At 37.0% G+C, this 21,214-nt stretch overlaps 1 protein-coding gene across 1 annotated transcript; it reads left to right on the forward strand.

The window, feature by feature from the left end:
* The first annotated feature begins 357 nt into the window (after positions 1 to 357).
* On the forward strand, positions 358 to 20,754 carry LOC139737819 (dnaJ homolog subfamily C member 25-like). Its single transcript, XM_071648493.1, has 10 exons — positions 358 to 366; positions 955 to 1,014; positions 2,078 to 2,180; positions 3,120 to 3,226; positions 4,317 to 4,388; positions 5,161 to 5,229; positions 13,968 to 14,032; positions 15,789 to 15,984; positions 16,685 to 16,750; positions 20,393 to 20,754. The coding sequence occupies exons 1-10, from the start codon at positions 358 to 360 to the stop codon at positions 20,510 to 20,512; spliced, it is 867 nt and encodes a 288-aa protein (XP_071504594.1). The 3' UTR covers positions 20,513 to 20,754.
* The last annotated feature ends 460 nt before the right edge of the window (positions 20,755 to 21,214 follow it).

Genomic DNA, 21,214 nt, shown 5'->3' on the forward strand with positions numbered 1-21,214 from the left:
GCAGAAGAATATTAAACATGCATTCCCAAATAGATACAGTTTACAGTACCGGTAGGTCAAAAGAAGATGGAAAAACATCAACATCTACAAAGTGTTTTACCACCACAAATAAGAAATACTTAAACACTAAGCTTTTGTTATATTTTCTATTTATTACTTATCTAGTTCTTGGCGTTTCAAGAGATGCTTCCAAGGTGAGTATTTTTCTTTTCTTTTCTTTTCTTTGTTAAAAATAAATTTGTATGACAGTACATTGAATTTCTGTTAGAGAGATAAACCTTGCTTAAGTGTTCCCAAATACTTCAATCTGTCTTCCCACCCGCCACTTTGAAAGTTACAGTGTATGTTCAAATGTTTATGAGTTTGGTATATACTTGGGGACACATTTTTTTTTTCCTCTCTCTGTAATCTTTATACATGATGCTCTTTGAAAAGAAGGCTATTTTGTTCGCATACAAAATGTACATGTTTATCTAGATTTTTTTTTCATTATTTCTCTTTTTTTTTTAAGATAATGAACTCGTATCTAGGCTTCAGATGATATGACTGTCCTTTTACTTCTTTTGTAGTTCATATAAATACTAGCATGAGTATCCAGTAGTCAAAATATTTTAGATTCTGACCATCATTTCAATGGGTGTGGCACTAGGGGAAAAAAAAAAAAGTGTCATTATCTTGAATTTGCACTTTCTTTTATACCTGAACACATTTTAAAGTATATTCACTGTTATGTTATCATACTGCCCTGCATTGATTATTATGCTGTGTTTAAAACAGTTCTAAATATCAACTTTTTGAAGTTGACAGACTATGAAATGGCTGTGTTGTCCATTAATGAATTTTTTATTAAGCTTAGTAGCACAATAATTTCTCTGTATATCAATAGTAAAGAGTCCAATTTTGTTTTATTCGTGCCAGTATCATCATTATGTTTTCATTCTTTCAATTTAATAGGGTGATGTGGCTAAGGCCTACCGCCAGCTTGCGAGGAAATATCATCCGGACAAATACAAGGTGAGAAATTTCTCTCACTTCTTCTCACTTTAAGCGGTCACAGAGAAATGTGGATTGTTGTATTCAAAAGCATGTCATGAGTCTGACTCTTCCAAGTTTCGCACTTGGATGCTCTTGAATTGCATATTAATATGTTAACACGAACTTGGAGGGAAGAGATTCCTGACACGCTCTACAAAATTCCTTATTTCTCTTTGACCACTGAAGCAAATCGAAAAGGGTTTTCTGTAAGATGTGGGCAATGAGTTATACAATAGTTTCATACCCTGAAATTGTATTTGAATTGATTCACTACTTTTAAAGTTGTCATTGCGGAGAGTCCCGTTGTATTATTAATTTTTTTTTTTTTTTGACATACGATACAGTGGTGTATCCCCTGTATATTGGAAAAGGAAACAAATATCAAATGAATTACTGGTAATTGCATGTTCATGACATCCCTTGGACCCCTCCTCATCCTGACTGTCTCAACCATCTACCAATCTATGCAACCAATAGTTTAGAAGATGTTGTTCTCTGATTGGGGAATGGATCACTGCTGTTTTTTTATTTGTTTTGTTTTAAAACAGATATAATTGTTTTATAAATTTGTTTCAGATTACATTTTATGTCACCTGAAAAGGAACATAAATCTTTTTAATCCCAGTCTATGTTTTTACATTTCAAGAAACACTGTGACATAAGTTGTATATCCCTTTCATATCAATGCCTGGATAGGTCCTGGGGCCTGTCCAGAATAATTATGATAAAATCTTGCAAGACTGAGAGCACCAATCCTTCCAAGGAAAATTCTTTGAATATCTGGAACAGAGAACTGGCAAGAGTTTAAATGATGATTATTTTTTTTTCTTGGACTGTTATATTAAAAAGAAAGATTTCAGATGAACTTCATTCTTCACTGGCACTTACAAAATACAGAAATTACAGTATAGCTTGTTGATTTATTCCCCCCCCCCCCCCCATCCCCATCAAATATGAATTCACTCAAACCCACACATATACATATACAGTACATTTTCACCACTGTTACTCTCTGTCTGAAATGTTTCTGCCGGCAATACAGGCTGCTGATGCCGAAGAGAAGTTTCAGGCCGTAGCTACAGCATATGAAATCCTGCGTGACGAGGAGCAGCGCAAAGACTATGACTTTATGCTGGACAACCCAGGTAAGATGACTTTACTTTTAATGTACATAATTTTTACACCATTCGCAATCGTTCCTCTTTCCATATTTTGTCCTTTCTTTTTCCCTGATTACATTTCCAGTGCCCACTTTTTCAATGCCCACATTTCTCCATTTTCATGTTGAATTTAAGTATAAAATTGCAATCAAACATGAGTCACAGAATCAACTGTCAGTCAAGTATCAGCCAACCAGAATTGATTATTTACAAACTTATGTTTGATTGTCTGACTTACCAAATTTATATGTTTGATCTCAACTTTCAAAGTTCCTGTTTACCCCTGGGAACAGTGATTTAAAAAAATTTCCAGATATGACATTAAATGCACTATATGTGTAGGTCTGTTGTACCACAAACATCCTATCATATGACATTTTTGCAATAAAGCCTAAAATATAAGGAGATATCTGTATTTTTCTCGATAAACTGGAACTGTAGATGTTTTAGTCCGGAAACATATTTAGATTATTGTTCACATTTTATATTTAAGAATACTTAACTTCAATTTTATTGACTCTTTTTTTTCATTGTGGTTGGTTTTATTCCGAACTCACATTTTAGAATTATTTTAGAGCACTTATGCTGGGCTTAAATTGTTTCATCTGCAAATGGTAAATTATGCTTTTAAGAAGCAGGATCCAGGTGTGTAAGTGGGTACCTGGCAATGCTGTGGTAATAATGATAACAGGTTTTCTAGAAGAGCAATGGCAGCGCTGAAGAGGTTACCATGTGTCAGTAAGACCACATTGGCCGTAGTATTGAGACTGCTATCATTATTACATTGTACTGTAAAAACATCAAAGATGCATTTCTTGGTGATCCTGCACACGACAATTAATCATAGTCATTAGAACCAGTCTATGATCGCATATTGTAGTTTGCAAAAATGCACCCTCATTTTTTTTCCAACCCTCATTGCAGACGAGGTGTATCGTCATTACTATCGCTACTACCGTCGCCGTGTGGCGCCCAAGGTAGATGTGCGTATCGTCATCGCCGTCTCCATCACTGTCATATCTGTTATTCAGGTAAGGGGGTTGAAAAGGATATTTATTATTATTATCATTATTATTGTTATTATTACTATAACTACTACTTCTACTACTATACTACTACTATTATAATTATCATTATTATTATTACCTCAGCCAAGGAAGGATATTATGTTTTTGTTGACGCTTGTTTGTGTGTGTCTGTGCAAACTAACTCAAATACAGTAGTTGTGAACAGATTTAGGTGAAATTTGCAGGAAAAGTTGATATCATTCTCTGATATTGCACAAAACATAAGCGATTTGTATGTGCTACTAGTCAATGCTACAGATACATACAATGCTATAATAGTCATATCTGAGGCTGGCACTGCGATAATGTTTTTTATTACTTTCTAATAATCAGACTCCAGCACGATTTATCATTATTGAAAAAGAATGTAGAGTATACTACAGGGGAGCCCTTTATAACAAGGTTGCAGGACTCCCAATTTTATCTTGTTAAAACCAGTACTTTGTTGTAAATACTTTTGGTATACTGAAATGGAGACCATCTAATACAGTATGGAAAATATGAACTACAGAAATGACCTCATTACAAGTTATACATTGTACCTCATTGTAAACAAGCTCATTCTAATGGGGTGTCTCTGTACATGGAAAAAATAACAAGAAGAAAAAAAAATGTTTCCATAATTAATCATTTAAAGACAAGTTTTGGCCAACTTGTTATATTCATTTTGATTGGGTTTTTTTTCTGCTCTTTTTTACTAATCATGCATGAGATGAGAGATAGTGATTTATTCTGCCAGATGTCTGGCATTTTTTATTTGTGTGTGTGTGTGTGTGTGTGTGTGTGTGTGTGTGTGTGTGTAGGTGTGTGTATGTGTGTTTATTTGTGTGAGTACATTGCCCTAACCAGCTTCAGAGAAATCATGAAAAAAATTATCAAAACAATAACATGTATTTCACATTTTGTAGATTGATTTATTTTGCCATGCCTGGATCCTTAATAGCGATGGACCAACAGTTTTGCTTTCATTTGTTGACAAATTTTCAACTATGTTTAAAAAGTCACATAAAATCTGTCTCACATTCTTCATGTATGTCTTGTGTGTTCTCTACAGTACCTCAGCTGGTGGTCCAGGTACAATTCTGCCATCCAGTATCTGGTCACCGAACCAAAGTACAGAATAAGGGTGAGATCACTGAAAGAAAAAATAAAAATGAAATGCATATGTGACCCTGCGTCACAAAACCAACAAAAAAGTCACCAGACATGGATTTTTAGTTAAGGGTAGATATTGAAAGAACAGATTCCTACGTTTAAAATGATGCATTCATGACTCAATTCAAATGGATGCCCCTATTAAACCTACGTATAATGGAAAGAACACTCTGGAAAAGTGTGAACCAAGAATTGGGAATTGTTGAATGAATATTCGAGGTATTTCTTGTGAGATAAGAATGAATTTGTTTATTAAGTTGGAAAATATTAAGTAGTAAAGAAGTTTGAAAATATTAATTTGTAAAGATTGTGAATGAATTAATAGGGGACGTAAGAGCTCATATGCCATCTAATTTGCACATAAGGTTGTCGCACACTGATTTCTTTTTTAAAAATATGATGAAACTTCAGAATTCCTTAACGTTGAATGGTACTTTACATCCAGTGTTGAATTTATTTATTGACATGTATGTATTCATTTTCCATATGTTTTATATCCATGATATATATTTACTCATTTATTTATTTGTTATTTATTTATTTTACGTATGTATTTATATATTATTATTTCATTAATTGTTTTATTTATCATTTAATTTTTTCTTCCCTTTATTATGTTAATAAAAGCCAATGGTCATCATACAGAGTGAAAATCCACTCTATGTATCCTGTCTTCATCGATTCCCATGGTGGGGGATGTAACGTACGCTAATATACACTCTTCTCTTATCTTTTCATCCAAGGCTCAAAGTATTGCTAAACAGCAGGGTCTCTTGAATGACAACATGAAGTCAAAGGGAAGAAGAAACAAGGTGAGTTCTCTGGGGTACAATTTTGACATGCTCGCCGCATCACAAGGGGCATATAAATGATGTATTATACCTGACAGCTCATGTATATGGGTGAGAATTTTGAACGATGTACAATTGCCAATTTTCGTACCTTATGACATTCTTTCCCTTAGAACACGCCAGGATGATCTAAGAAACCAGATTTTTTCATGTCATCTCAAAGATTGGTAAATTTCCTTTCAGGAAATATATGGTTTGGTTGACTTTTGCCTGATATTTTTCATTTGACATGGACTTAAAGCGTAAAAATACGCTAAAAACGCTATTTTGACAATAATTTTTGTTTTTCAAACTAATGATGTGCATTTTTAATGGTACGTGGCATCTAATATCTGACCATGTTCTGGATCTGACATATCATGGGTATGTACCACAAAATTATAAGAACTTTATGAGCACGTATAAAATCACAGAGAACAATTGAAATATCAAAGTCCTAAACAGACGAACGTCCGTGATTCTTTTATTTCTATCGCTGCTGCAAATTCTACTTTGTTGTCCCAACTGTAACGTATACGAAAATTTGGTGTTCCACCTAATGAACATATCCTGCAAAAATTGTACGTCTGCTGGCTGTACATGGGACGTAATATTCTTTTATGCAAAATTATACTCAGTTTTCGTCACGGACGTGCCTCCGCTATTTTCTAATAAAGATCGTAGCCCATGAAACGTTATTGGCGATATTGTTCTGGGTCGTAATCAACTAAGATCTAGCAACACGATAATATGTTTGTTTTGAGTTTCTGTCCATCCTTTGTCAAATAGGAACCGAAATTATAATTTTAGACGAACCTCCAAGAAAAAAAGAACGTCCGTGATGATTAAAACGTTTTCGAGTGGGACACCATCTTGCTTTGATGGCGAAGGTGCATTTTACCTTTGGCTCTCTAGCCGAGGAGCTGCATGCCATTTTTGGAGCGGACTGAGGTTCATCCGCAGTTTTTGGACCATGCAATTCACCAAAAACCAAGCAAATAATTAATATTTTCTCTGAAAATTTACCTCCTGATCCCCCTTTGAGCAATACATATGTTGTAAGGATGTCAAATTTCTTATAATTTGCATTGACAATACATTTTCAATTTTTTGAAAGAGTTAGGAAGGCTTGGTAATCTCTGCCGATTAGTTATCCGTCCTGGAACATGACCCTAGTAGTAGAACGAACGTCCGTGATAATTCCAGCGAACGTCCGTGACGTATGCAATCCCTCCGATAGGGATAACTTGTCCCGAAAGTGTCCTGTATTCTTTAAAACTTTTGGCTCGAATAGCGACAAATAAAGTTTTACAAAGTAGGAAATGAGTTTAGATCAGTAGTTTCAGAATTTTTAAGGCGTTATGTGATCATGATGAACAAGCAACTGAAAATTTACTCACAATTTTACGCTTGTTTTCTCTCTAATTATACAAAAAACAGCTAAACACTTAAAACAAAGTTATAGGAAAATGGAATTTTGCGTAATCTTTAATTTCTGTGCGTTTAAATTTCTTTCTAATGAGGTTCTGGAGACAATTTGTACTGTTACGGGTTCTGAAAGTTTCGCTCACGGACGTTCTGTCCGAGAAAGGAAATTTCTGACAATTACAAATATATCACTGCACATAAGATTAATGTTAGTTGAAAATATTACCAAATCACCGAGCCGCTCATACCCGAAAGTGAATAGCGTTCAGCACTCAATTTACCTGTAATAACAAACGGAAAACGTTTTTTTCACGGATGTTCGTTGGTTGAATAAGTCAGTGGATTACATAGTAGGAGAAAGAGGATCAGTGCCACTTTTTAGTGACAGGTGCTCTAAGTGTTTATCTTTTGAGTATGGTAGCTGCCGTCTCAAACAGAACACATCCAGTTTTGGTCTCCATAACGGACGTTCGCTGTAATTGTCATGATATTAAATGCCTTAATTCATTCTTATTTTTCTCTTCATGACGATTTTTATCTCATTCCCTCAATAGCCTGAACATGCTGCGACCAAATAGAAAACAAAAACACAACAAAACAAAACAAAACAAATCCGAAAAGTGCTACGCAATCACATTCAGGATAATGACGGAAGAAGTCTGTAATGAGCATGTGTTGAATAAGAAACGGAAAAGTTTCAAAAGGACGTGGAAGCAGTTGAATGAAAATGACTGAGAAACAGAGAAGGGAACGAGCTCCAACACACAGAGAAAAGAATTGCCAGTGCACTCCCGTTATACCAAATTCCTCTGGAGAAGTTTTTGTTTGTTTGTTTATGTTTTTTATTCATCGAAATGCCGTCACAAGCGAACAAAAATCATGCAGTATAGAATTATTGTCTGATGAAAACACACAAATCCTCCGCTTATCATCACATGGTGTTGTTGTATACTCATCAATGAAAAGCAATATTCATTTGTAATTTTTTCCAAGATTTTTATTTTCATTTTACATTTAAGAGACAGAGAGATCGTCAATTTGTTTGTGCTTTTGTGCTTACTTTGAAAACACATGTTAAACAAAGTAATGATTAAGAATAGGTTTAAGGTTGCACTTTGATACGTTCGCTCTTCCTAAGATTCGTTCCTCCGATGTCCAAAGGTTTGTTATTCCGAAAATGAAAAAAAAAAGTTTTTAGTTAATTAAGGAGGTTTGTTATTAAAAATTGTCTTATTCCGATAGTTTGTTAGTCCGAAAAATAAATATCAAGGATCATTATTTTTAGGTCCGTTCTTGTAAAAGTGGAAAGGGCCTGATATTCGTTTAGGTGAAAACGGTTATTATGAGGTTTTGAAATTTGGAGGATTTTAGTTGTTAATTTGTTTCTCCACATTTGGATAAGCGAACACGATTTTTCATGTTCCAATTAATAAACCTTTCGATTAACCTTCGGAGATTCCTATCATTTACCGAATAAAAAAGCTTCATAATTATACGAACTCTATCAAGTTTCGTATTGACAAACTGTATGAATAACGAGCCTTCGAAATGACGCGCTACAAAATGTTTGTTATAACAAACCATATTGTATGATATCGAAGTCACAAACATCCATCCAAGTTATATGGACTTATTGTGTCTTGTTATGACGAAACATCGCAGTATCGAACCTATTATCATTTCTGACTAATATAATAATACAAATTCTCCTCGGTAACAGTGTGTAACACAAGGAGCAAACATAGAGGGATTTCTTCCCAATGTGTTTGTTTGCCCTCCCCAGCTAAACTTCGTATTTCTATAACGGAGCACATTTCTGTTGTCTTTTTATGTTAATTCTTTGTCATAATTTTAGCTGTGACCATGTTCGTTATAAGCAAAATTTTGCATTGTAGACTTAAGATAACAAATTTAGGACCTGAATCTTTACTTCATGATAACGAAGTTTTGATAAATATATTCGTTCTCAAGGATGGACTACGTCACTGAGATTACACGTACGTTTGTACATTCATTTACGAGAGATGGAAAAATTGTTTTCTTTGATACCTCAGTATGAGAAGATAAACAAGCTTATGTAATTGAGAATTGGTAATATCTATTCAGGATTTTGCAGAGGAGTTTGTTCTCGACATGAAATTGCTGTTTGTTGTGAGTAGAATGCGTTTCCAACTCAAGAGAGCTGCATCTTGTTTGTTCCGAACGTCCGTGAGCTACATGCGAACCTCCGTGACGCAAAATATGCTATGTTTGAAGGGTTATAGAGACTGCCTAGATCAGATACATCTTAAAAAGGTTTGTTATTATTTGGGAGTGAGGATTAAAGTATGGAATAGCGAAATAAGAGGTCAAAATATTGAGTTTCTGTAAAATGCGCGTAAAGTGGAGAAAGTGTTTAGCGGAAGAGCAATATTTCAACAGAAACGACGAATTTAGTTAAATCATCAGTTGTCTACCATTGCGTACAGGTTAAGAGTACAAGCTTAATATTCTGCAAGCACGTACACGTGTCCCTAAAGATATTTCGTTAGGATTTTGAACTGAATCAGATCTTTGCAAACTATGTTAAATGGTATTCAAGTGTATGTGCAGTACTATTCCTCACGGACGTTCGCTGCTCTGGACATGGTGAACTTCAGCGGTGAATAAAAACTTGTTCCTCTGGGAAAATCCTAGTATAATTGGGTTCATATTAAAGCTTGAGTTATACTCTTTTAGGTAAGATGAATAATTTGGAGAATTTCCTACTTTTTAAATTTTGCCCTGTTTTGGCTCAATTGTACATCGTTCAAAATTCTGACCCATATACAAGCCGTAGGTATATAACATGTATAATACATCTGTCTGTACGCATGCATTACATATTTCATTTTTAGTGCTTCGAGCACTTCTGTGGATGATGTAATGCTTTGTACATAACCATTAGTATTACCATTATAACATTACATTTAATAAATGTATTAACGTAAACTATACTTTTAATTATTTAATTATAGAGATAATTTTAGATGCCTATTCCATCTGAAAATAAATATATAATTTGCTTTCTGCATACAGTGCAAATGGTTCTTCATCTTTATGGTTGTACTGAGATAACATAAAAGGGAATTTTCACTGAACCTCAAAGATTTAAATTATCATCTACTGTTCCATGGATTAGATAACAGGAGTGTCCCCCAATCTGCACTTCTAATCCTCAAAGTTCTCTGTGAGAAACGTTGGTGTAATACGCATGCAATGTACAGACGTACGCATAATTTGGGGGCAGTTGGATCCTGTTGCATTGTTATGAGTGGCATGTAGCTATAGACGTGTGCAGCTATTATTTATAATCAATATCACAAACAAAAGGTTGCGACCAGTTCTGTCGGCAGGTGTCCACATCATATGGCAAGTACGGATCGATACGAAACGGTCGCCATGGTGACAGATGTGGAATGCCCATGAATAATTGCTGGAGTCCTCTGTTCATTTCTCACTGATACAGTACTATGAAACGTACTCTTATTTTTTTATGACACAGATTGTGGAGAAGAAAAAAAAAACGACAGCGTAATCATTTGTATCAGAATTAGCATTGATGGTACTAGGTGTTTAAAAAAACATTTCCCACTTTTGATTCTTAATAATTCAAAAACTATATATCAGATAACACTGTCATTGATATTCATGAGTGATAGCTGAATAGTGTACAGTTTTGTTGGAGGTGGTTTGAATATGAAAGCATAAATCATTTTCATGAAATCCATGATTAATTTCACAGGTAGGTTCCAGATTTTGCTGTATTTTCAACCCTCTGTACAAAACTTTCACTTTGCACAGGGGTCAATGGGTGTGTATGGGAGCGTGTGGTTAACCCCTGGAGGACGGACTGATTTTGCTACAACACGCATTTCCCATAGACACCTGCCCGAGTATACTCGGGACTCGTCCTCAACGGGTTAACCCTAAAAAGACGGGGGGGGGGCCTAAAAGGCCCCCCCTCGACATTTCGTGCGATTACTCTGCAACACACAATGCTCTCGCCGCGATGTTCTATGACTTTTTTCTTTCGAGTTTCCCGCACATTTTGACACCAAATTTGTGACGCCCGGGGGTACGGTTCTGAATTTACATAACTTTTTGTACATGCACGGGAGGCCGAAAATGGCTCAAAAATGTGATTTTGTGTACAAAGTCAATGTAAATTGAGTTTTTTCACATGGTTCATATAGATATGCTTATTTTTACTCTCAATGGCTAAAATTAATTTGTTTTAGGAGTATTATGCTTCAAAAAGTGTCTGCCACAAATTTAAAAAAAAGTCAACAAAAACGAAAGGTCGAAAAAACAAAGAAATACATAAGAAATTCATAAAACAATAAAATAAATAAGAAATTAATTTTGATACCGAATTTTTTTTGAAGTACATTTGCTAAGAATGCCACAAAGAATAATTATACCAAAAATGAGCACTTTTGGAGCTTTATTTACTGATTTAGATCAAAGAGTGATTTCTTGCATAAATTAGCATAATTAATAAAAAATGAAATAAAAGAAGACTATTTTGTAAAATTTGAATATACGATCTTGTAGATTACATCGCACACTACCATTGTGCAAATTTCTGCGGAGATCGTGCGATCCACGGCCGAGATCTTAAGGGGGGGCCCTTTAGGCCCCCCCCCCCCCCCCCCCCCCCCAGTCTTTCGAGCTACCAAAATAGCCCAGTCTTTTTAGGGTTAAACAGGACTAACACCCTGACAATGGTCCTGAACAATGGCCAGGGATTGAATGCTTCATTATTTATTCATGAGAAATTCCACTATCACAACTAGTCTTTATTCAGCCTCTGGCAATACTTGTATCTGTGTAAAGTCAAACGCCTGCCAATACTGTCGTTGAGTCGCGGCAGTGCTCTCCCTACTTCTGAAAAACAAAATTACAATGAATACCTTCTGTTCTGTTGTAAACATGGTGACAGGAAGCAAAGAAAATCAATTAGAGTATACACTTTAATGTGTATATGGAGCCTTAGATAAATCTGCTGTGAAACAAATCGCCCCAATGAGAAATGCTGCTGAACTCTTTACCAAAAAATGATCTCTTTTTATCGAAAAAGCGACAAATTTGTCAGACTATTAGTAGACAGTTGTATGAAAATGAAGAACTTTAGATCATTTATGCTTATATATCCCAAATTTAGTGATATGTGAAGCAATATTTGAAAATGATTGCCAACTGGAATGAAATGTGGTGTTTGCAAGCACATGTGTGCTTACTTTTTCCATGTGCATGCATTTTACCCTTTACCGTGCATGAATTCAGACGAGCAGTGCCCAGGGCAATCCACATGAATTATTGATTATTAAAGCAATCATGTGCCAGGGAGCGTGAGACTGACGCCTAGTCAACAGGTGGTTCAGGCATGTCCATTGTTCAGGGCCATTGTCAGCACACACTCATGTGCACATTGGTTCCTGTGCAAAGTTCAATTTTTGTACAGAGGGTTAATATATGACCAAAATCTGAAACCTTACTTCGAAGTCAATGTTAGATTTAATGAAACTGATTTATGCTTTTAAATTCAAATCACCTCCAACAAAATTGTACACTATTCAGCTATTACTCATATCAATGACAGTTTTATCGGATGAATAGTTTTTGAACTATTAATGATCAAAAGTGGGAAATACATGTTTTTTGAAACACCTAGCACCTTGGGAGTCCATAAAATGAAGAGTTACATTTTCTCAGACAGGCCCAGAAGTTAAAGCATGGGCACTGAAATTCAAAGTGATAATGCAACATTTGGCATTTAATTGCAGGGGCGGATCCAGGAATTCCATAAAGGGGAGGCGCCTTTACGAAACTAAAGGGAGGTGCACTACCCCCCCTCCTTTTTTTCTGTTTATTTATCTTGTTTTAATATACAAATAATACACAGGTGAGAGTGCGTTAGTGGAGATGTAGTGCACTTGAGGGTATACAATTGTGAAACATGCACAAGGCGAAGCCGAGTGCATGTTGCTCTACATTGTAAATACCCGAGAGTGAGCTGCATCTCCACTAACGTCACGAACTCAAACCTGTGTATTATTTGATTTATAAAATGGGTCGAAAACTAACAGCATTTTTAATGTACTTTTGTGGGTCAATACCAGTCAGCTACATGTAGCACTCGCTCAAAAGTGAAGATGTCCGAAGATGTTCGTCCCAAACATTTACGCACGTCGCACTCGGAAATCCCGCACATATAAGTTCTGTACGTGTATATGTAAGAGTATATCTTACGTACGCCACATGTTATGCACAAGAAAGGCCGGCTGGCAGCCCGAACTAGAAGTTGTTTAATACAGGATTGACAGCCCGTATAGTAGCGTGCGACGCACTTGTAACAACTGATTGAGTGTGCACTGCTACAACCGTAGTGTAAACATTGTGACATCAGTGACTATACGCTTTTTTGCACGGCCGTGTATGTTAGTAAGAAAATCATGAGCGCACACATGACCCATTTCAGCGCTTCCAATTGGCTACATTCTTGAACCCATTTTATAACAAAAAAAAATGAGGGGGCACGCCCGGTGCGCCCGTCCGTAGTGCATTAGTCACGTACATTGTAGAGTACATGCTTCAGCATAACTCTCAGTTTGATCTAATATTCCCTTTATTGTTGTTGCTCTTGTGGTTTGCATCCTGGTCTTTTTGTCCCATTCCTGGCACAGGTAGCACGGCATGGTATAGATTAAAACATTGAAGACTAGTCCCAAGAATAATCGGACAGGTGTCTATGGGAAATGTATGTTTAATAGAGCAAAATCAGCCTGTCCTCAACATGTTAAGCACTTGACTAAACCTTGTACTTCAGAGCCTCCTTTTCCAATATATAAATGGGTTAATAGGTGAGTCCATTTCAACTGAGTTATACATGTACATCATTCTAATCTTCTGAGAACGAGTCACAGAGTATACTCAGGCAGGTGTCTATGGGAAATGTGTGTTGTGTCAAAATCAGTCCGTCCTCAACGGGTCAATAAAGTTCAGAGTCTGCTCTCAATAGAATCTGCCCTAAACCAAGAATTCAATTTCTAGCAACTTTTTGTTGGTTCTGTGATGCAGGATCACATTTAGTATCAGGATTTAAGTATACTGTATGGATTTAAGTGTTGTTTGTAAAGTGTTTTATAATATAGGAGCTTTTTTTTAGTGCTGTATAATTGTTCTCTTCATCAGAATAGAGTTAATTTCTTTACATTATCTGTCATGAAATATTAACGTGAAAAGTTGATGGTATTCTTTGTTTGCTGCAGGAAGCTATACGAGAAAGGGAGGAAGCCATCCTGAAGAAAGTGGTAGAAGAAAATGCAGACATAAGGTACGTCTTAGAAGAATGAGGCATGATCTATCTCTTTTTCTCACCCTCTTTCTCTTTATCAACCAGAAACTGTGATGTGCGCCTTGGCAAAATGCAAGAAACAAATAGAGAGCAAGAATATGCATTGTAACAAATATAAGTCATGTGATTATGGTGTTTGTGAGGCAGCCGTTGCATGGAACGTTCATAGCAGGTTCAGCAGCATGAGGATGAAATGGTCACTTCTGTATGAAGTGGTGACACCACATTTGATCCTCCTACAGTTAACGTTGCTCCAGTCATATGTGACCCGCTACAACAAAAGGATCCTCAAGTCGCTGACGGCCGAGCCGAGAAAATCGAGTTTGAAGTCACATCATCAAAATTGGTCAAAACAATCGGATTTCTGTTTTTGACATAATTTTGTAGTCTAATGTTTTGTTCATCATCTGCCGAAATTTCGAAGTTGTGATCAAAGGAAAGGCAAGAAATCAGCGTTTTTCTGGGCCATGATTTTCCGACTTTCAGTGTATTAGAGAGAAACGTGTCCGAAGATTTGGATTTAGCGCCGCAGCTAGACTCCGCCCCTAGCAATGAGGGAGAGATCTCATTGGTCAGTGCATGGCATCCTGATCACCGATTGGTTGTGCATAGACCGCTGGCACTAAGCTTGACTGAACATGGCGGAGGTCGCTAGGAGCGTGCCTTCTTTTGTCAAGCGGTAAAAACTGTCTCGCCTCCCCGTGACCGTGATAGCATCGGAAGGACAACTTAGAAGGCGTTTTTCTCGAAACTCTGATTTCCTCAACCACTTGATAAGCTCTGATAAAATCATTGATATCTCTGCAACCGAGTACTTTTATGACTTGTGCTATATATGAAATCAAAGTAGGAGAGTAAGGGAATAATATCATGCCATTTTCAGAAAATTGTCCTTCCCCTACTTTCGGATCCATTTGTTGTAGCGGGTCACATATTTTCTCCAAGGACTTAGGGTTAGGGTTGTCGTAATGTTTTATGTTTTGTTTCATGTGAGGATTAGAATTATTGTTGAAGGTTATGTTTGTGGGTAGAGTTTATGTCTGGCTTTATAGCGTGCAGATATTGCGTGGGAACAATTGTCGCAGGAGCACTTTGTCATTGAGCCGTATTAACTATTTAGGGAGTCAGTCAGTCCTCATGTTTTAGAATGGCACATCAGGAACGTGAATACAAACAAGTTCTATTATTAGTCTGAAACCCCTCATGTACTCCATATAATTCTGTTAATATCCACCTTTCCATGCAAGTGTGAGACACTCTATCCTATTAAAGGTCCTTTCTACCTTTGGGAACAGTGATTTAAAACAAATTCAAGATAAATTATGACATTTAATGCATATAATATGTGTAGGTCTGCTGTACCACAAAACATCCTATCGTATACAATTTTTGAGATAAAGCCTAAAATATATTATAAAGTAGATATCTGTATTTTCTCAATACATTGTAAACCATAACTGTACGTTGTAGATGGTTTAGTCTGGAAATATTTCTATTATAACCATTGTTCATATATTGCATATTTAACAATACCCAACATCAATTTACCAATTCAGATTTTTGCAGTGGTTGGTTCTATCCCTAACTCACATTTTAGAACTATTCTAAAGCATTAATGCTGAGTTTTGTGTCATCTGCAAATGGTAAAATTATGCCTTTAAGATAAGACAAGACGAAACCAAGAAATGAGACCCTGGAACTCATCCCAGTTTTTTTTTTTTATTCATCGCTGCAGAGGGGGGTACCGAAAACCGAAGGTCACGGACGTTCTGTGGATCCAACTCATTCTACTGCCTGTGACGATAGTGCAGTACATCTACTGGTACGTGCGATGGCTGTGGAAATTTACGCTGTGGCGAGAGCCGTATGGACTGCAGGAGAAACATTACATTATCAGGAAATTTCTCAGGATTTCTCAGTTACAGTATGAGGTGAGTATCAATCAGTGTGAATACCGTACGTCCCCCCCCCCCCCCCCAAAAAAAAAAAAAAAAATATTACAACGGTACCCTCTGCAACGATAACTTTAAAAGTAGTGAATCAATCCAAACACAATTTCAGCGATTTAAACTATACCTCATTGCCCACATCTTACAGAAAACCCCATTCAGTTTGCTTCAGTGATCAAAGAGAAATGAGGATTTTTGTAGAGCATGTCGGGAATCCCTTCACTCCATGTTCTGTCTGTGGTGTTTACACATTAATATGTAGTTCCAAGAGCATCCAGGTGCTTAAAACTTGGAAGAATCAGACTCATGACATGTTTTACAACAATCCACATTTCTCTGTGACTACTTCAAACCAAAACGAATGGTTTCTTTTACAAAATAAAGCTATTAAAGCTGTTATATTTTGAGACCCTGAAGTAGCATTTAGACGGTTTAATCATATTGGGTGTTATCAATTTAAAAATCCGATTGTAATTATTTTTGGGACATACTGTACAGGGGATTCCCCTGTATGCTTGCATGCTCATAGTTGCTGATGGGCATGTCTATTCCAGCAGGCCTGTGATAATTGTAGTTTTTGTATGGTGTAATATTAGCACAGAGTGTACTTGCAAAACCAATTACTCTGTAAATCTCTCATTCTCTCGTTCTATCTCTCTCTCTCTCTCTCTCTGTCTTCCAGGCAATAGAAAGTCATGAAAAAGAACTGTTTTTGGATCGACAACTATGGATACCAGAAAATTTCAAGGTGAGAATTTGTCAAACACAGCTTGGTTTCATGGATATTAAATTTTTGTGGTATGGAAAAAAAAAAGATAACCACATAAATATGATACCTAATCCCTTTCATTCTGCTAGTACACCCATGTGAAAAAGAAGTTTACAATTGTTGTGACAAGCTTGTACATTCATTTTATTACCTCCTCCAAAGGAGGAGGTCCTGTTTTCATTACCGTCGGTTTGTTTGTTAGTTAGTTAGTTTGTCCATTTGCAAAATAACTCAAAAAGTTGTGCACGGATTTGCCTGAAATTTGCAGGGAAGGTTGAGAATTACACAGAGAACAGATGATTCAATTTTGTAGTGATCCTGAAATTTTTATGGATTTTTAAAAGGATTTTCGATATTTTGCCAGGTAGGGTCAATAAACTTGGGAGTTCAAGCTGCGCGTGTTTGAGGTTTTCGTACGCGCACTAAAGTGTGTGTTCTACTGCTAGGGTTAATGACGTAACAAAAGGCTTCTATATTGGGAATTCGGGCGATTTTTAGCATGCATACATATGGGTGGAAATCGGATCTATGAGAGGTGCCCGCTATGGAAGAACAAGATCATTAGCTGCTCGGCGGAGATCTTTCAACCAATTGTATGGCTCCTGTTACTACCATGGTCATTGCATTCTTTGTAGTTTAATGATAATAATAATTGCATTTATGAGGCGCTTCGTAGCGATGTTTCTAAGCGTACACTGAAGCCACCCTATACATTTGCACGCATTTGGGTTTGCACATGGTTTGTGCATCGGCATGTACGGTTGTACCCTTTCGTGCCAATGTGAGAAACATACGCACATGAGAATGCTGGCCCATGCAGTAATAATGCATGAAATAAATGTACATGAAGAAATTTTGAACATATTCAAAATTTTGGCATGGCTAAATCTTGGAGCAGCTTTCAGAAACCCTCCATGAACTTTGCACAACGTACCAGTACAAAAAAAAGGTGGCCATTCCAGCACATGCCATATGCAGGTCTGTGCAGAAAGTGTACATAAACCAGTTGAAACAAATCTCATGCTCCATTTAACAGGAAAAAAAAAATGACCACTGCAAGTGTGTTGTGGCAAAGAATACCGATGTCTAATCTGTATTAAAATCTTTATGTGAATATTGTTTGAACAGGACACATTGATGCGCGTCTTGCAGATTACGCATTTTGCCAACGTTTAGATGTATTTTGTAAATTCGATGTGGCCAAAAACAGACTACAAGTCTAATATGATATGCCTTTTATATACATGTAGCATACACTGATACACTATCATTTGGGAATTAATTAAATGCGGAAGCCCTATTTGTACCAGTGTCAGTGCGACTATTCGGTGATTATACTTGTAGAATCTTTTGAAATGGAGGACCTCATACACATGAATTGTAATTAACAAACGTGTTGTTAGCATTTACTGAATATAAGCCTACCATAGCCACATTTTCACGACCCTGTACAAAATAGCGGGATGGCGAGCATATTTCTAATCTTGAGATTTTTTGCAAGTGTTCGCACATTCAAAATTAGCGGGATAGCGATCGAGGTTATTAACCCGTTCCTTACGGGAACCTGGTTTACCAGGTTCCCGTGGGAGCAACTGATATACGGGAACCTGGTATACCAGGTTCCCAAAATGAAGACAAGGGTGCCTGTTTCAGTGGCCTAAATTCATGTTTCTTTGTGTTAAAATGCTCAGAAAAGTGGGTTTGATAGAAAGATCAGAGTTTACTCTATCAGGATTTGTTCTCCTTCTATTTGAAAAATGCGTGTTTTACAGTATTATGTACCTTTTCCTGATTTAGTTTTTTGCTTGTTCTGCTGTAAACTCGTACGAACATGTACATAGCAAGATCAGTTAGAAATGCGGGTTCGCTGACTCCAGTCACCTCATTCAGGTACCCGGTTTTGTGTAGAACAAAAGATTCTGAGAGCTCATCAGCGCACGCTCTATTCATGCCTCGCACCCGATCGATATTTCCATTGTTCACTGGCACATGTAGTTGACCGTGGAGAGGGGGACACAAATGAACCGCTTGACTGCCTTCACACAGCTGGATTACCAACCTGTGTGCCTCTCTGTCGACGGGCGAAAAGAATCTCGTTTGGTAGCATTAAAGGCACTCAGAGAATTGCGGAAGGAACAGGTTAAATCTTGAGATTGTTTGCTGGCATTCACAGGGACAAAAATAGCCTGCTAATTGCAGAGAAATGAATGATAAATCTATTGTTTTAGCAGCTCACAGTGGTGTGGTGTGCACACTGTTGTGATGTGCGCTGTGACTTTTAATATGGGATATAAATCTAGAGATTAGTCAGTCCAGCCTTCGCACAATCACCATTGGGCAAGTTATATGTACGTGCCTATAGCATGCTAATTCAGGAATATTAAAGTGCAAGATTTCTTGGATTTAGCGTGACACTGCTGATCACGCTGATTTGTGGGGTTTTCTGTGTCCACGTGTGCAAAAAGTCTTGAGATTTGTAACCCACTAATTTGTGTACAATGTGTGAATACGCTTAATGATTGAACTCTACCAGCCCCATAAATCAATAAACACACATCAGCATTCCATCACAGCCAGGCTGGTTCTAGGCTCTCAGAGAGAAAAGTTTGCAGATACACTGTATACACCTCATTTTCATTGTTGGGTAAAATGTGTGCAAATATCATTGATTTTTTTTTTCTCCCATAAACCAGTAGCTGACATGAGATATATTTAGACAATATTGCCCTACACCTTTTAAAGACCAGCTGTTCCTAATTCTATGGAAAATTAAGGACAAGTGATTTGCCTGTTTTAAGATGTCACATGATCTTTTTTTTTTTCTAATGCATGTGTCATACTATGATATGGAATTATTATAAAGTGCATTTTGTTAACAGTTTACCTTTGAATTTAAACTGCTCTTTCCCTCTCTGTTTGGCTTGATGCCTTCTTAGAGGCTAAAGATACAAAGTTAAAGATCTAAAATAAATGAAGGAGTAGTTCATTTCTTAACTTCAAAGGTCAGAGGTCATTGGACATCATCTACATGCGGGTACAGTGTATACATGTACAGTATAATACCAGTAGCTATGTACAATGATTTAATACCGCACATGAAATCACCTGCAGCCTGGTCCTTGCTGTCAATCAAATATTGTTATTTCTTATTTCTGACAACTTTTTGTACACATGCATATAAAGAAAAAGAAATATGTTAAGGGGTAGGAATCTTTCCAGATATGTACTTGTACGTTTACTGGATTCTGACATCCCCACAGATTTTAAAAAGGAACAAGGGGAACCCCCAGGTTGCCCAAGGTGATAGGGTTGTTCAGATACAGCTGCAACCGTCACCCTTCTGCTTAAACCTATTGAGGACGAATCCTGCATATACTCTGGCAAGTGTCTATGGCAAAAATGCGTGTTGTAGCAAAATCAATCCATCCTCAACGGGATAAGATACAGCTACATTTTGTATTTCGTCAAACCTTCTCAAGATTTGGAGGGTTCATCTGTTGTCTTTGTGTCTCCCCTCCTTTTATTCTTAAAGATCGTACACATCTGTACATTTGAAAAATAGCAAATTATCAGCTTGTTTTCTGTTTCTTTTTCTTTTTCTTTTTTTTTTGTCAATACCAGGTTTATAAGAAAGAGAAAGAGGAACAGATGAAAGCCGAGCTCGCCGAAAACAGCCGATACAAGAGTTACCGCCGCTACATGAAGTCCCATGGTCCTGGACGGATGACATTTGATGACTGATGTCTTTATCTGCAGTAGAAACGTGTTGGCTGCGCTATACACAAACTGTTTAATATGCACTGTACTGTGGATCAAATGAAAAATCTGAATGCTTTGTCACCAAACTTCAACCATTGTTTGAAATCAAGTAGGTGTATAATTGTATGCGAATTCCATCTATAGAAGTTTGTGGGTTCTTCAGAAGGTGAACTGTATGGGAGTGTGTCTTTTACTATAAAGAGTATTCTGTTTTAACTTGTTCAGGACGGTTTGATTTTGCTACAACACGTATTTCCCATAGACCCTTGCCCGAGTATACTTGGTACTGGTCCTCAGTGGATCGATACATTTTTAAAGCTTTTTAGCTTTTTAGCTTCTTTTTTTTTTGAATACCAGTACATTTTCGTCTTTTGTATGAAAGGTTCTACCTGTGATAATGCATTACAAATGGTCTTCTTTTAACCTGTTCCTTCCGCAATTCTCTGAGTGCCTTTAATGCCCCCAAACGAGATTCTTTTCGCCCGTCTACATAGAGGCACACAGGTTGGTAATCCAGCTGTGTGAAGGCAGTCAAGTGGTTCATTGTGTCCCCCTTTCTATGGTCAACTACACGTGCCCGTGAACAATGGAAATATCGATCGGGTGTGAGGTATGAATAGAGCGTGCGCTGATGAGCTCTCAGAATCTTTTGTTCTACACAAAACCAGGTACCTGAATGAGGTG

This window comes from Diadema antillarum, unplaced genomic scaffold (genome assembly GCF_040938485.1).
Source record: "Diadema antillarum isolate AM-2024a unplaced genomic scaffold, OU_Dant_1.0 seq00000708_RagTag, whole genome shotgun sequence".
NCBI classification, from domain to species: Eukaryota; Metazoa; Echinodermata; class Echinoidea; order Diadematoida; family Diadematidae; genus Diadema; species Diadema antillarum.

Excerpts from the sequence above, each read along its gene's own strand:
- LOC139737819 (XM_071648493.1), top strand. Across the intron at positions 5,230-13,967 it reads CAAAGGGAAGAAGAAACAAG|GAAGCTATACGAGAAAGGGA; the intron begins GTGAGTTCTCTG and ends TGTTTGCTGCAG. Across the intron at positions 14,033-15,788 it reads GAAGAAAATGCAGACATAAG|AGGGGGGTACCGAAAACCGA; the intron begins GTACGTCTTAGA and ends TCATCGCTGCAG.